The sequence below is a fragment of the Centruroides vittatus genome, unplaced genomic scaffold (genome assembly GCF_030686945.1).
Source record: "Centruroides vittatus isolate TY-2023 unplaced genomic scaffold, ASM3068694v2 contig_862, whole genome shotgun sequence".
Taxonomy (NCBI): domain Eukaryota; kingdom Metazoa; phylum Arthropoda; class Arachnida; order Scorpiones; family Buthidae; genus Centruroides; species Centruroides vittatus.
The window spans coordinates 2,053,677-2,072,273 of NW_027122562.1; the positions used below are offsets into that span (position 1 = coordinate 2,053,677).

The 18,597-nt window shown below is 27.6% G+C and overlaps 1 protein-coding gene across 5 annotated transcripts in view; it reads left to right on the top strand.

Moving 5' to 3' along the window:
* LOC136982695 (mesoderm induction early response protein 1) overlaps positions 1 to 18,597 on the top strand; it is a 109,387-nt gene that overhangs the window by 17,084 nt on the left and 73,706 nt on the right. For all 5 annotated transcript variants that reach the window (XM_067279272.1, XM_067279267.1, XM_067279269.1 and 2 more), the window contains exon 2: positions 8,685 to 8,709. In XM_067279272.1, coding sequence (XP_067135373.1) covers positions 8,685 to 8,709 — 25 coding nt within the window. The remainder of the gene's footprint in view (positions 1 to 8,684; positions 8,710 to 18,597) is intronic.

The window sequence follows — 18,597 nt, forward strand, 5'->3', positions numbered from 1 at the left end:
TACTGATTTTTTAAATTTTAAAATATACATTTTACTTTGTATTCTTAAACTATTTGACAAATGGTTTGATGTACACAGCAAATTTTTGAATATTTTTACATAAATTAACTTTAGGAAAACAATGCGTCAATCTACATTTACAAGTTATCATAATATTACTGAGTGCTCTTTTACTGTGTTTTTATTTTTATTTTCTTAGTAAGTTTATTGTGTTTCAATTTGTCTGTTAATTATAAAAATTAATTTAATTATAATTATTAAATTTAATAAGAGATGGTATGTAACATCTGCCTCTAGTAACAAATTATTTAGAAATTAATTAAAAATAATCTCAGAGAATTAGCTTGATTTAGTACAGTAGTTGTTTGGCATATACAGTATATATATTCTAATATGTGAATGAGAGATCTTTTCCTACATTCTTGTAGTAAAACTGATTTTTTTCAATTCACTTTTACTTTTGTTTGCCATGCATATTGCTTAAGCACCATGAAATTGGTATCATTACTTGAAATCAGTGAATTAAAGTACTCTTTTATTCTTTTATTTGTAAATCTGGTTATATAATGATAACTTTCATTGTTTTTTGTAAGCTTTACCACATATTCTTGTCTTTGATAGCCTACTAATGTTATCTTTTTTATTTCTGAGAATACATTTTAGCATTACAAATACTTTTATGCATTCAAAATAATTTCAAAATATGTGAAGTATTTTCAAATATTTTTACACTAAAAGCATTTAATATTTTGTATTTGGAAGTAGTATTTCAAATACAAATATCAATATTTATATTTGTATTTGAAATACTTTTTAATATGGATTATGTAGTATTTGTATTTGAAATTCTATTCTTTTTAGTATTTTTTCCAGTTATCTATTTTTAGCAAAATCAGTAGATTTTGCTAAAATTCCATACATTCCAATTTGGAACACTGTCCCAATCAGAAAATTTTTCCTGGAATGTTTCAATTTGTCATTTTTATTTGGAAATATTCCAGTTTGTATTAAAACAAATTAAGTATGTGTACACAACATGTCCTCATATGTATATGCATTTAGTAAGTGTAACACACATGTTATGTTCTGTTCCTTGTATAGTGCTGTGTAATGCCTTCAAAATTATCAATGATTTTTTGCAATCATTGTCAGTGGATGAATGGTTATGTCTAGCCACAGTCTAACTTTTTTTTTTGTCTCTACTCTGGGCACTAGGAGAATCTTTATTTTTAATCATGTCCATCATGGGTTCAAGCAGGTCCATAATGGGGACCGCTGAGTTTTCTAACAAAAACTTGGTTGAAATATGTGAGTTAAACAAATATGATTGATTTAACAGATAATAAAAAATGTTCAATAATTGATAATTCAATAAAGTTTAATTAGTATTATTCACTAATTTCCCAGTGTAGTTACTGCCTATCTAATGCTGGATATTCATCAAATTTTACCACAATGTTACCTCTGTTATTGTCCTGATTTCTGGTTTTGAACTTATGGCAACACTTATTATAAGCCTTGTATATTAAAGCTTTTATTAGCATACAATTATTAAGTACAATTGCAGAGATATACTAAAGATTTTTACAAAGAGGAGATGAGATATTCTTAGTATATGTAAAGGTTTGTATAGACCAATTAAAGAATGAGATAATCACACTGTCTATTGACATTAAACAATTTTTATTATAATGTCATTGCAAGGATTTTCAACATTTTGGGAACAGTGGTTATCTCTTTAATTGGGAAATATTTTGACATGGTAAACCTAATCATTCTTTTAGGTTTGTATTGAATTTAAATATTGAGTATTTATTATCAAATCATAAATCATATTTTCTTAGTTATTTCTTTGGAAAAGAATAGATGATGATTGTGAATATGATACTGTAAGCTAGTAAAAGTTTCTTCAATGTCAGTTTAACTATCTTATTATTTTTTAAGCCACATATTTTAGCATTTGTATTGTATGAACATGTGATATTGAAGAAGTAATGAAGTTAATTTTGACATATAATTAAGCTGTAGGAGAAGTTACAGGAAGAGGAAGTTTCATTAAAATCAAGGAAGCTAGATTTCCATCTCTGATAAGAAATGAATTTTTTAAGTTAAGTAAAAATTTAAATTAAATTTTAATTTAATTAAAATTTTTATTTATATCATTACTACATTACAAGAAGAAAGCTGCCTTAAGAATATTTTAATATTAAAATATATATGTAGAAAAATAAATGAATTTAAAGATTTGTAGGACTTCATAGTTATACTAAATATTATGATTAAATTAAATTTGATTAAAAAAAGAAGACAAATTTTTGATACAATTCAATATTTGTATATTTGATATTAAAAAAACTGTAAGATTTATACAGTTGTACTAATGTTTTGATCTTTTGAAAGGCTTAAAGTGCACATTTAGCTATTCTCACTGAGATTAAATGAATCATACTTGAAAATGAAACTATCTAAAAAATATTTGTGATAAACCTGAACTTTTGAAGATATGAGAGCTATTTTAGTTTTAAATAAATCAAATTATATCACTTATTAAAGTGTCAGAAATGTTTCGTTTTTGACAATGACTGTGCGTGATATGCATTTTGGACTTGGTCAATTTGAACTACATAGTGCTGCTAATGTTACTTGTAAAATTTGTGACAGGTTTAGTTTGATAAATAAAAAACAGTTTTAATTATTGTCAAGAAAGAAGAAAATATATGAGAAGCCAAGTCTAACAAATAAGAATTGTTTCATATTCCATAATTACTCTTTATAGTCTATATACCAATATGTGAACAGAATAGTACTTTCTCATTGACCCAAAAGTTTATTCACTCCATCAAGAAATGTTCTGTTTATTTATGAAAAAGCATCATTATTGAGAATGTGGAAGAGATGCAAATCAGGAAAAGAAAGGTTTTATAAATAAATGTATACTTGCTTACTGGAGACTACAAAATCAATAAAATAAAAAACCAATCAATCATCCAGCACAAATTCTTTAATATTAAGAATGTTTTCAAACGCATTAAGCGTCCATCATCAGTTACTTTCTTTAAATCGAATGCGAAATTCAAACAAACATTATGTAAACTAAATTTTAAATAAACGGTTATACAATAAAAATAACAATAAAAATTAACAAGCAACTAATAAAAGCAATAAATACAAAAATTAACGATATGCTTAAACAAATAAAATAATTCATCCAGGAATATCCTAAGTGTAATTATGCCTTTTATATAGAATTAGGCCAACACGTCACAAAAGGACTTCCAAGCAGTGGAAAGTCCATCGGCATCCTATAATTGATGCAATGTGCACTCTTCTGCGCCCTGTGGATTTCCAATTTTCCCAAAAACTTTATCGCGTGTTTTGTAGCATTGATGATGGAGGCTTGGTTCCGAAAGACAGTGATGCCCTGTTGCTTGGCATAATTAGCAAGGACTGTACTATCAACCATTTTGTTCACTGACTGCTTATGTTCATTGATTGTCTTTATCAAATTCCTCAATGAAACCCCTATATATACCATGTTAGAGTTGAACCTATGGTCTCGTAGCCGTATTGAGTATATTCCTGTTAAGGAGTTACGTTCATAATTTTTCTTGTCATTTCTTAATAGCTTGTATATAGTGGGATTGCATCAATAAATGATTTGCAAATTCCTACTTTTGGAAATCCTCTTAACAAATGGCTTAAGAAAGGGTATGTAATTGAGGACCACTTTTTCTTTTTGGTGGTTTCCATTCTTTCCAAGCACAGGATTATGATCTTTCTTGATGAGAACATCTATTTTTTCTCCTCTGTAGCCATGTTGTAATGCTGTTCTTTGGATATATTGTAGCTCCTTAAATGTATCACAAATGTCTGTACAGTGCGTGCGTGCTCTCCTTATCCAAGAGCGAAATATCGCCATTTTGATATGCTCCAGATCTGGCGAATTCTTAGGGATAATGATGGGGAGAGATGTAGGTTTATGATAAATATTGGTTCAAATTTCCCCTCCTATGCAAGTTATAGTTAGATCCAAAAAATTAACGCTGCTACCACTCTGCTGCTCCATAATGGTTACGGATTTATTAGATCTATAAAATGCTTGGTGTTGCGATTATCTTTCCACAAAATAAAGATATCGTCCACGTATCTTGCGTATAATAAGATATCATGTTGTAATAAAGGGAGGATACTATTTTCCCGATTATGGAGTACCAATTCGCAGTTTGTTTGAATTTCGCATTTGATTTAAAGAAAGTAACTGATGATGGATGCTTAATGCATTTGAAAACGTTCTTAATATTAAAGAATTTTTGCTGGATGATTGAATGGTTTTTTTATTTTATTGAAAGGTTTTATGTTGTTGGTTTTACAAAAACAGTGAAGTGAAATTCAGGAATTATTGTAAAGGTCATATGAAGCGATTTCATACATAGTAAAAGCACTGGCCTCAAAGTTCATGCGGTACTGGCAACAATGGCTATTCTATTAATTCCTGTAATTTTCTCTCAGTATAATCTGCTTCTCGTTGTTGCAAATAATGCACTGGCATCCTGTGGCTCCAAACATCAGTCTTGTGTACTGCTAATGAAAACTGGGTATGTATAAACTGTAAAACAACCTCTCTTTCATATCTTAATTCAAATGCATGCTTTTGTTGTTGTAGATTACTGCATTCCCCGAACTTTTGGATTGTACCACATATAAACAGCAAGTTTAAGTTTCTGTTTAAGATCTAAATATGGGAATGTTTCAACATTACTGGTACTGTACATGCCAAATGACTACTGGATTAAATTGAGCTACTTTACAGCTATTACTTTTAATTAAATTCTAAATAATTTTGTACTAAAAGTAGGTGTTAGGTGCTATCTGTTATTAAATTTAATAAATATAATTAAATTAATATTTAATAAATAATTTAGAATATTCTGGAAGAAAATATTTTTATTCCAGAATATGACACTACAGTAGAGCGTCGTTTATCTGAATCAATTGGGGACTGGGGTTGTTCGGATAACTGATTATGTGCGAAAAAATATATTAATCTATCCCATGTTGAAATTTTTCTCCATTGAGTGTCGCTTTGCATTGAATTTTCGTTGCTTTTAAGCCTAATGAAAATTTTTATAATAATAATCATGGCTATTGTATCGTTAAAAATTATTTATTTATTTTGTACAAACAAAATAAATATATTGAAAAATATAAAAAATTATACTTTAGAAGTTAATCTAGTATCAAAAATGTTCGATTCAGCATGACACTGTCTGACTGGAAAGCTTTCAGTTAACCAACGTTTTGGTTGATTGGCTTTCAGATAAACGATACTCTACTGTAGTTGGAAAGTTGATTTCTTGGCTGTTAGATTTATTTTACTACTGTCTTCTTACTTGAAAGTTATTTAATAATATTTTAAATGAATGTTCATTTTTATTAATGTAATAAAGGTTTGCACACTACAGAGTTTAAAAGTGAAGCAAATGAAGCAAAATGGTAGAACGTAATACTATTGTGTGTAAACAAGGAGAAACATTGCACAGTTAAGCTAGGAAGTCATTTTAAATATATATATATTTATTTCTTTTTGTTATCAAAATAATTCACTTTGTACGAATATAAAAAAAGCATGGTGTTGACATATAAACTCGACAATCAGTTTTTAAACAGAGTAGAATTCTGACTATCTGAATTGATTCATTCTGCAGATGATTCAAATAATTGAAAATTTGGATAAGTGAGTTAACATGTAAAGAATGAAATTACAGGGTACAGTATTGTAAACGTACCATATTTATTTATTCATCAGTGTGTGAGTAGAATCATACTGATCATTTGGATCTGTCATAGCAAATAGGAGTCATTGATCATGCAGTTGCATGACAAGAGAATTTTAGTGTGACCTCAGTGGGAGAGAGAAAGGAATGTTTCAACATTATGGTAGTTTGGCTAATTGGAGTTCTAATATACTTTTCTGAAATGCTAGCATTATGTACAGAGGGAGGAATTAACTGGAAATTTATCAGCTTTCAGAATATCAGTTCATGTAGGAGTGTTTAATAATAATAATAATAATAATAATAAGTGGCCATAAATACTAAAAACTACAGAAAACACATACAACACTCACAAATGACACATGCAGAAAATGTCATATCATGCCAGAAACTATACAACACATCACTTCTGGTTGCGAGCTCTTGGCACAGACAGATTATTTACGTAGATATAATCAAGTAGCAAATATAATACATTAAGAACTTGCAAAGAAACACAATTTAGTAGACATCCATGAACCATACTACAAATACATTCCACAGACAGTATTGGAAAACAACATGCACAAAATGTACTATGACAGAGCCATAATCACAGATAAAACAATTTACCACAACAGACCAGATATCACACTCATTGACAAACACAATAAAATCACATACATTATAGACATCTGTTCCAAACACTCACAATGTACAAAACACATGCACTGAAAAAATTAGCGAATACACAGAACTCACCTAGGAAATAAGGCATCTGTGGAGGCAATATGCAATATGCAGTTCAATAAGGCATCTGTGGAAGATGCCTTATTGAACTGTTGTTCTCTCCTCTACAAGTGTGATACCACACGCACTACACAAAAGCCTGGGAACATTACAATTGAATAGAAATACATACATCACACTTCAGAAGGCCACTGTATTGAATACATGCCACATTGTTAGGAAATTCCTGAATACTGACACTGACACACTTATTTAATTTTAGTTTTGTTTTGGTTGCTATGCCTTGACTCTGGTCTGGCACAGTACACAGCCACCGGTGTCAACCGAGTATAACCCACTAAACATAACAAAGTAATAATAATAATAATAATAATAATAATTAAAGTGTAGAATGATGTTCAGAAAATGAATGGGCAAGAACTAAAAGCAATACCATGTGCAACTGTCTTTGTGGTTTTGGAAAAATTGTGATGACTGGTGTCTTTTGACATGTAAAGGATTTTTTTAAGGAAGCTCTGGTGACTTCAGACAATAAGAAAGCTTCTCATGAGTTTGTAATTATGAGTTTATATTGGAATACAATCTGAACCTGTTGTCAAATCAACTTTCAAGCACAAAAACCCTTGAGGTTATCTACATAAAATTACAATAGGTAAAAACAGAACTTCCTGAACAAAAGAATGATTAAATTTTGTGAGGATTACTAATTTTATCAAACAAAGTGCACTCAGGTTTTATTAGTATAAGTTAGTTAAACTAGAGATTGTTATATTGCGTAATATATTTTAAAGTAATTTATAATACTGGTAAAGATTTCTGTAAGCATTAATGGTCTTATGATAAATGTTTACTACAGTGATAATTCATTATAGTAAAATATGTGCTCACTTCTTTAGCAATTTTTGTTTTGGAACAAAACATTTTGGCATTTTTTAATTATCATATGATACTTATGAATGTTTTTTGCTTCATGCATACACAGATTATTTTAGACAGAAAATGGCAAGCAAAATAAAATGAAGTTATAAGTGATTATAATTGAAATGAGTATTTGTTACTTACATATTCTGAATGTTTTTAGTGTTTCAGTTTTTAGTTTCTTTAGTATTTGTTCTTTATTTTTTTGTTATATTTTATTCTACAGTCTTTTCATTTGTGTAAATAACTTTTTGAAAGAGACACTTTATTCTCAGTCTATTTACTTTTTAAGTTTAAAATAAATCTATATCTTGCTTCTGGTCTAAACATGTTATTACAAAATGTAACTTTATTTAATTGACTCAATATTGTGTAAAATTCAAAGTTTATTTATATAATTTAATTTACATAAGGAAACATATAAAATTGAGCCAATTAAGCAAAATAATTTATCAATGAATTAACATTAAAAATTTATATAATAAAATTATAAAGCAATTTATAAATAAATTAAATCTAATATCACTTCCTAATAGTTGGGCTGCAATTTGAAAAAATTGTAAACCTATAAACTCCCACTGTCATCTATCTATCTGTTCTTCCTTAATCTCAAGAACTGAGTTAGATAGATGAAAGCCGAGACCAGATATGAAAAGGTTAAGAGCAGAAGACCCAGATATATACAAATATACAAACTTCTGATACAAATTGGAAGTCAGGTTATTTGTTCTAAAATTTTCTCCTGAAAGAAATTAGATAGATGACTGGCATGACTTTGTTGCTAACAGGAAAAGTATGATTTATAGGAGCAAGACACTACTAATTTGAGGTGGAAAGCATATATTTTAAATTAAATTTATTTAAAAACTGTGATTAAAAATTGCAGCCCAGCATTGTAATGATGTCACAATAAATAATTGCTTGTTTCATTATAGATTTCCAGAAAACTTCTATGTAACTTCTGTGAAGTAAAAATAAATTTGTAAAGCTATTTGAATTATACTGCATTTTCCACAGTTATTTCACCAGGTGAATTTTATATGAATGAAAAATGTTTCTGTATTATCAAATCAAATTTTTTATAATTCTTTAATTTTAAAAGAATGCCATTCAGATTGAGAAAACTTATTTGGTTCCAATTTTAAATTAATTTGTTAAATAATTTATGATAATTAATACTTTTCATACCAATAATAGATTAATTAAGATTATTTACTTTAAGTTTGTTTATAAACTAAGAAATAATGTGTTAAATTTTTTCAGCCGAGTGCCAGTGAATCAAGTGCTGGTGAGTTTCTGTTTTTTTATATTTATTAAACTACTTCCTTGTTATTACTATTGCATATTACTCTATCCATTGAATTGGATATCATTATGTTTTTAAAAAATTCAAATCATAATCATCCTAAATGAAAAGAGAATGTATTGTTGATGCACTGAAAGTCTATCAGTATGAGAAATGAAATAGATAAATTTCTTTTTAGTAAGAATTCTTTTAATTGTATAATTGAGTTTTTTTATTTTTTGCAGTTATTATAACAACAGTAAATTAACATATAAATATATTTAATTAATTTATTTAACAGGAAGTATATTATACATAGTGTTTCAGCAGAACTTATTGTTTTAATATATTTAATACAGTAATTATTTAACTTCCTGAGTTAAAGATGTTACTGAATTAAATGAATATTAAATCAAAAAAAAAGAAACATGTCTTCTATTCCCCTAATTTTGGGCAGATAATCTGCAAGTTATGCATATTATTTGAAAGAACATTTGAAATGGTTATGCATTGGATGTGTTATGCCGATCTTAATATACATGAAGCATTTATCATTGTCAACTGTTTGGAATTTTAGTTACTTTTAAAAATTGTTCAGGAAACAAACTGTTTGGAAATGTTTTGAAAAATGACTGAGGTGAGAAGTTGTATGTTTTTGTTTCAGCTCATCCCTTTTTTGTTAAAAGTTGGCACCCCTAATTATAATCTGAATTATTTTTGTTCCTACTATATTTTTTATTTTATTTTTACTTTACCAGTTGTTATATATAACAGAGAGAAACTGTGATGATCAGTTGAAAAATGACTCCCCAAGATTTTTACATTTTTGAACTTGGGACCTTGAAACATCAAGAAATTTGTGGATTTTTTCTGAGTATGGATGTTAGTGTGCATATGGTACAATTTTGTTTACCCATTTTGAAGCTCAATAACCTTTGTTCCTTTTGTCAAAAATTTTGAAATTTTGCTGAGAGGTTCGTATATTAGGGAGATTGATGCTAGTAAATTATGGTGGTTAAAGGTCAATGTAGTGGGAAGAAAGAGGGGTGTCACTTGTCATATCATGAGTGGGGTCAGACTTAATAAAGATTTTACTTGTTATTAGCATTTGCAATTTTTATAAAACACATCTCTGTCCTCACAATTAAGCTCTCTCCCATTTTATAGTTATCAATAATATAAAAAGCTTTTAAAATAAAATCTCATAACAGATGCCGTGCACACAATTCTAAAGTTTAGCCAGGAAAGTTAAGCCAATTAATTGCTGGATTTGTGACAAGACTATGTCTTGTTTATAAAATTGTACTGCCTGTTGTGTTACCAGCTTAGAAGTATAGAGGAGTACATGTCAGGAGTTGAAGTTTGACACAGAGTATTAGGTGTCCAAATCATGCACGCATAAAAAAAACAGACTTGTAGGTAGTCGGGGCCGAGAACCGAGTCAAAATAAAATACAAAATGGCGACAATCTCTACAAACAGGCAGTAGTGTGAGATTTGCACATGCGTTGCTCATTGGAAAATTTGAAATGCAAATATTGTGAAATTGAATTTTGACAGCTGGAATATATTTGGAGTCAATCTTCGTCCTTTCACATTTTTTACTGGTAGAGGAGAATTATTGTCACATGTATGGTCTGGCACTGCAAGTGAACAGACTCCCATAATTCAGTAATTACAATATTACTCCTTAGACACCTTATACCTTTGAGAAATTATTAATTTAATATTGCAAACATTTTCCACCTGTTCCACAGGTCATCTTCAAGCAATTTTTACTTTTGGAATGTTATCGCGTGCAGGTTCAAATGTATATGCGCAAGATATTTCAAATTTTAAAGACCGTTGGAACATTCCATGTAAAATATAAAATATAAACAATAATAAAAACATTAATAAACATTAGTTTATTAATATTTTTATTATTGTTTATATTTTATATATGATTTTATATTAAAACTAACTTCTGAAATATGATTTGTTTTCTTTTACATTTATTAATATATTGATATATATATTGTTTGTGCAAACTAATATAATAATTTTGGACGATACAATAGCCACAGTTATTTTTTCAAAAATGGGAAATTTTCGTTGGGCATCAGCAAAAATTCAACCTAGAGCGACACGCAACAGAGAGAAATTTTGAAATTGGATAGGTTAATTTCACCAAAAATGCATTGTGGATGACCTTGTGGTCGTTGCCAAGGCCGGCGAAGTTTGAAAGATTGCACTAAAAACCAGCAATACCAAAGAAGATTGGAGAATGAGAACATCACAGACCCACCTTGAGCATCAAAGTGATTCCACTTAGTAGTTAGTCTCCGAAACATAGTTTTGTCCCAAATACAGCTTTGCTGTTTTACTTGTTTAGCTTTGTTTGTTTGTGTCCTGTGAGCACTGAAAAGGCCTGTTTTAAGCATACCCATTGTGAGTTTGGCAGGGTGGAGCATAGAGGGTGACTAAAGTGGTGAGAGACATGGTGGACCATCCATGAAGTATTCCTGAAGTTGTTCACTTGGATTTAGTTCAAAGTTCCTTAGAGCAAAAGAATGAAACTTTAATTGCATCAGCCATCTGACTTTAGAAAGGGAGGTTTTCTCTTGCTCCTCACTATTTTCAAGTTGGAGGCCATTCATAAACCTTGTGGACAATGAGATGAGAGAGGGGGGGTAGAGTTTTTATACTTGTCTACACTTGTCCATGATGGGGGAGGAAGTACTTATCCATGTGGACATTAAAACTTAATATTATTATCAATTTAACTTTTATTTTTATTTTTTCCAGAAATTTGTATATTTAGTAGCATTAATGATGGTACTGTTCCACTTCTAACTGTTTGGAAAAATATTAAAAGATTCTAGTTATATTAATTTTTTGTTTTTTTTTAATTTTTGTTATGTGTGTTATTGTTATGTAGGACTTTCATAATTTCTTTTGATTTATTGCAAGTTTTTCAATAATAATTAATAATTAGATGGGATTGAAAGCATGTCCACAAGGTTTTTAGGGGGTCTTTTTATTGTCCATAAATGTCCCTAGGGAGAGGATAAATTTGTTTCATTTTTGTCACCATGATTTATGAATGGCCTCTTGGTGTTTTTTGACAGTGTGTTTAGAATTTGTTACTCTGAAAGTTGGCAACCTTAGAGGTATCTTAAAATATGTATTAGTGAGGACAATACATAAGAGCATGCTTCATGTGTATACCATTGTACTAAGTTATTGTCTTTGCTAATGTTTGCTTGGATTGAAAGTTATTTAATATTTTAAATTTTATACAAATATTAGTTTAATTAATATAACCCACCCTCAACATTCCTAAACTATGGATCACGTTGTATAATTGACTAAAATCATAGAGCATCAGTTGATATAAAGAAGCATTCTATTTTTATTATTAACATAACATTTATTAACTTTTATTTTTAATAATTTATAATCTTTATTATCAAATTTCAAATTTCTCACATTTCATGGGTGTAGTGCAGCTGGAAGATTTTTAATAAATGTTGTTTATTATGTTCCAATTTTATTTAAATATGAAAAATCTTTTTCAATTTGAGTCTAATTGAATCAGCCTGAAGTGGTTAGTTTTAAATTATCAAAAGTACTTGCAACTTTGAATGCTGGTTTTAATGCTGCAAGACAGAGTATGTTATTTTATAACGTTACACTAGATCAACATTTGGCATGAAGTGCATTTAATTTTCTGATTGGTATTGATTACATAATTTATATGGCGAGAAGAAACCATAAAATCTTTCCAGCAATACTTTCATTTGATATACAAATGTTTTTGGTATTCTTAATATGCCTGCTTCAAGCCTTAGTCTATACAAACTGACATTTGATTTATAGAATGAACAGGTGTTTCAAATTATGTATTATATAAAGTGTTACTGGAAGTATTTTATGGTTTCTATGCTTGCTGTATATTGATATCTGTACCAGTTTCTGAAAAGTTTTTTGTGATTGCATAAAGATCTTAATTTCATATTTTAATAATAATTTATTTATTTTACATTTTTTTTTTTTTAGTTTAATTTTGATTGAGATTTTTAGGTAAACTGTATTAAATTATACTCTCTGTATCTTTAGGGAAAAATTATCTAAACAGTACATTTTGTGTTTGGATTGTTTTTATTCCATTGTTGTTATTTCTGTATGTATAAAGGACATGTAAACATAAAAACATTAAATAACAAATTTTTTCAGTGATATTGTTTAATACATGAAAGATTTAAAATAAGTGAATTATGAATGTGTTAATGTGTCATGTTTTTCTTTTAGTTCTACAATAAATTTTTACATTAATTGCTATTGATTGCAGTCAACTGTTTTATTAATTACTTAAAATAATTTTTGGAATCAGTGGTTTCCTCATTAAATGCTTTTTATCTACTTATAATATTCAACAATTATTAAAAAATTATTTTTAAAAAATTTTAATTATTGGGTTGAGTCATAAGTAATGTTGATTTTTTATAAGTTTTGATGGATCTTATTTACATAAAAACATTATTTAATATGCATGCATATAATATACATTGTCTTTCATTAGATATGACATTTTTCATCAGTCTAAAAATATTTTGGTACCATATAAAAATCAGCAGATGTAGATTTAAAACACATTCCAATGTGCTTCTGGATAATCATTGTTGTTTATGAATGACATTAGCATATAATACCATTTCTCATCCTTGTTGTTATTCTGTCCAAAAATGGGGTTTGCTGTTGTTTATTAAGAAGCTGACATATGGATAATTGATCCAGATGATTCTATTCACTGAAGTCAAATGGAATCCATATCTCATACTTGTTTACCTTTCTTAGATGATGCAACTGCCTAACTGCTGTTGATTGGGACACTTCAATTTTTTCTGGAATTTTTCATCTATATAGTTTTGGGTAAGCTTCCACTACTGCAACAATTTCAGCATTTTCTAAGCCAGAAGGTCATCCAGGTTGAGAGACTGAAGTCCCATCCTTAAATTTTTTGAACTAGCACTGGCATTTTTTTTCTGTCTAAGGCTTCACTGCCATACATGCTGCATATATTGTTTGCTGCTGTAATTGCCATGTTGTTTTTTTAAATTCACATAACAAATGCCTTAAATATTATTCTGAGAAGCTCATTTTGATTGACACTAATAATTTAACATTTTAAAAAAAATAATCAAAAACAGTTTGAAAATCATTATTGAAATCACTAAGCAATTAAAAAATTATTACTTGAGCTACATATAAGTTTTATGCTATAGCATGGAAAAAACTATAAAAACAACATTATTTATGACTCAACCCATTAATTATGATATCACTTAAACATATGATATTTAAATTTTTCAGTTTATGAAGTTTAATCACGTTTTTTTGTATATGAGATTAAGTAAATCTCTTAAATGTATTAAAAATAATTTTAAAATAATAAAACAGATCTTTTAAAAATATCTAATGTTATAAACATAGTATCATTTTATATTTTAAACTTTAGTTGTTATTTCATTTTCTGTTGTAATTATAATTCTTCATTTTAAAGATTTTTTTTAACTTTCTTTAATTTAAATGTATGCTTTGTTTTCTAACTTAGTATATACTGAATAGCTTTATTTTTTACAGCTAATTATTATAATAATTGTTTTTAATTTATTTATTGTTACAAAAATAAATTAAAAATATTGCAATTACTCTTTCTAAATATATGGTTTTATATTGAAGTCTGTAATGAAAGCACTATTAAATTAAGTAAACTATTCTTAAAAATGAAATTAAGTCAAAAATACCCTCAAAAATGAAGACTTAGGATGGAATTCATAAATATCACTTACCCACACTTTAACATCTTACACTTTTCTCATTTCTTACTAAGTTGAGGATGAGTGCAATGCATTCTCATATCTGATATTCAAAATGATGAGGTTGGAATGAATGGCTAGCATGAATGCGCATACCAGGGAATACATCATACTTTGGTCATTAAATTGTGATGTAACCTCAGTTGCCATCATGGTGTTGTTGCTTGAAATTACATACCATGCTTATTTTATTATTTTTATGAGATTATTGGAAGTTAAGTATGAATTTTGATATCTAAGCAGAAAAAATCATTTATGAAAGCTAATGTAAAACATTATTTAACAGCTGAAAACAAAGATATCATCCAATGCAAGAAAACAGTCTGTGTCAGTATTTTTAAAGTGGGAAAAATGGGATATTACAAGCAGTGAATCTAATTCAGTGGCACAATTGTATATTTACTTTAATATTGAATATAATAGCAAGTCCAGATTTGTATATAAATTGTCTAAAACAAGTTTTTCTATTGTAAGTACCCCCATCGGTAAACATTCACTCATGTTTCCATTCACTCATGATTCTCTTCAGTTGCAGCTTTTTATTTCTTCCATGCCCTTCTTAACTGTTCTGATGTTCTCTTGCAAAAACAGGATAAACATTTTTTCATTATATTTTGTATTGTACATACAATGTGTACGTAAGGAAAAGCTATCAAGTAGACACTTTATATACAAATTTTGACTTGTTATTATACTCAGTAGTAAAGATAATATACAACATGCAGTTTGAAAATCCTTCATTGAAAATTTTAAAAATCAAAAATATCTAAAATTGAAAGTTTTTTGAGTGCCAATATGACATGCCATAAGTGGAAAATTCCACAAAGTACTAGGAATATTCAGTGTACTTCCCAGGTCTTTTTAAACATAGGTCTTGCCTCAATTATAGATTGAGTAGATTATATGCTGATTTTAAACTGTAATTATGAACTCATCAAACACTTTTTCTTTTGTCTAAAGTCACTAAGAGCATCTATAAAAATGTGAAAAATTTTTTGTGCACCACAAATATATTTACTTATCTAAAATTTTTCCCAAAACCACCAAAGACACATACATGCATATTTTTACTTATCTCCTACTCATTTTTTATATTTTCAACCTTTACTTTTATTGATATTATTAAATGTTCCTTTTTAATTTGTATATTGAAAGCTGATAAATTTATGATAGTTCTCAACTTAGTAAGCTGTATCTCTTTCAATTTTAATTACTGTAAAGTGAATTTAGATTATTAAAAATAATTATATGTTAACCATAGCTTCACTGTAGAATGTTTCATTTTGTTTACATACAACAGTATTACTTCCATTTTTTGCTAACAAAATTGAAATTAAAGACATTACAATTATGGTTTATTTGCTTCACTTTTTTAAACTCTGTAGTGTATAAATTTGATTATATTAATTAAAATGATCCTTGCATAAAATTTTGTTAAATAACTTAACTATTTAAATAACTTTTGATTTAGAAAACAACTGTAAAATAAATTTTTATGAAACATTTTGTAAATAGTTCTTGGAAGAATTTTAACATTCTGTTGATGGTTTGACCATTACAATCCATCATTTCTTTACTATATAAGCACATCTTTCATTTAAATGAGTTTATTGCTAAAATACATTTTTTTTTTTTTTCATATTTGCTTCATTTGTTTTATGAAGCAATGAGAGAAAAAAATTTTTGTCATTCAACAAGTATGTGACCGGTGGGTCTGTCACATACTTATTGAATCTACTAGTATTTGCATCCTCCACACATAAAGTTTAGGTGGTTTACTCTCAATATTTTATTTATTTATTTATTTATAATTACATTTAAGTGAAGTAAAATAGAAAAACAGCATTTTAAATCTTTTAAAATGACATCTGTAAGTCATACAAATTATTTTTGAGTTGATTCCAATTAACGAGTTAAGTATTTGAGTTATTAAAACTTGTTATTTCTTTAATTAAAACATAAAAGTTATGAAGTGGAAAGTTTTTCAAGTCTTTTCACTCTGTTATATTTTATTTTTTTTTAAGATTATATTAAAAAGTTGAAATCTTGAAAGTAACTTTTTAAAATTTGAAACAGAATTTTTTTAAATAGAACAATACAGTATTTTTTTAATTGTACGCTGTCATATATTGACTTTGTGTTGCTTAATTTGACAGACTTAAAAGACTAATCATTTATTTAAGTGATGAGAAGCTTGAAAACATTTTTTGTTTAAAGAATTTAGTTAATTTAACAGTTTTAAAATCTTCATATTAGTAGTCAAAATTAAATAAAAATATAATTTATGTTGAATGTATAAATTAAATTATAATATTTAAGTTAATCAAATTATAATTTAATGTATAAATTTATGTTCAAATCAAGTTTAATTTATCATATTATTTAAATGCAATTTCAATTAATTCTTTAAAGTTTCAACATTTTTGATATTTACTGTTTTCATTTTTTTGATTACTTATTTTTGTTTTTTGAACAAAATGTTTTATATTTGAATATAGGATTTTCAATTTACTGAAATCTACTGTATATAAAAATAGAATAGAAATAATTCTATTTAATGTTTTTGTAGATAATATAGTTGAATGTTTAATGTCACTTAAATATTTAATTTTTCATCAGAACTTCAAATCAATATACTTTTTGTGTTATTCTATATTATATCATAAACATTTTTTTTTTTTTTTTGATGAAGCTATATTATCTAATTAATTGAAGTAGCTGTTGTTTTATTCTGCTGTATGCTAATAAAAATTTTATTAGACAGAATTCTTTACAGAATTTTCTATCTGTCATATGAAGATTGTGCTAAAAAAAACTCTCTGACTTTGATAGTGAGATTATGGGCCACTGCATATAATTTGAAACAATTTTCCTACAACAAAAAAAGTTCTAAAATTATTTTACTCTTTATCACCTCTAAAAGTTTTATTGATGTGATAAAATGTGATAGGGTATTTTGTCTGTGTCAAGCAGACACAAAAGACAGATGTGCTGACGGACCTATTCAGTTATTCTTGTGATGTTGTTTACATGTCTGTTGACACTTTAATGTATCTGTAAGCTGATCTTTGTTTAAAATATGTTTTAAGCATACATTATCAATCACAGTTAATAATATATGATTCTGACACCTCAATCAAGAAGATTGAAAGTTTTCATAAATTAACAAGTCTGTTTTGATGTGAAAAAAGTTTTTCCAGTGACAGATCTAGAAAATTCTTATAGATATGATATAATTATGTCTTATTAATAGAATTATTCATGTAAACACCAGAAAGACAATCATTTCAAAAGATTTTACTTAACATAAATATGTGATGTAATTATAAGTTGTGAAATTTAACACATTATTCCTGATGTAAAATTGTATGCTATGTTTTGAAGCTTATTTTAAACTATTTTACATTACATTTTTGAATAAAATCAAGTTAAAATGTCTGCAGATAAAGTGCACATCAGGCATATTATGCATGCTTTTTAAGTTTCATAAAGAATATCATTTTATTCAAACAGTAGAAAATACTCATACTGTCTATGGGGAAGATGCTTCTAAACTCAGAATATGTCAAATGTGGTTTTGAAAGTTTTGTTCAGGAAATCAAAATTTCCTGAACAAAACTTTCAAAACCACATAGTTCAAAAACTAAAGGATAAAAAATGTATGAGCCCCCAAAAGCTGTTGAAGTGAAATTGCATGAAGAAATTGTTAAAGATTGAGGAATAACAACCTGTGAATTTGCAACAAATCTTAGTGTGTCACAGACATGTATTGTTGAAACATTACATCCACTTGAAATGGTTGTAAAACATGTTGATGTTTGTCTTCTGCATGCAGTTTGTTTTTTTTTCTTCCACTTATGATAAAAATGAACTGAATTGAGTATAATTTTGTGAGATGAAGGTAGGCAGCTGTAAGGTTTTATTCAATTTTTAAATTGGTTACTCATTTTTATCATATAGAACTTTTTTATGGATGAATGAAAAAATTAAAGTTTAAAATAAAAATATTTGTTATTAACCGAAAATTTTTT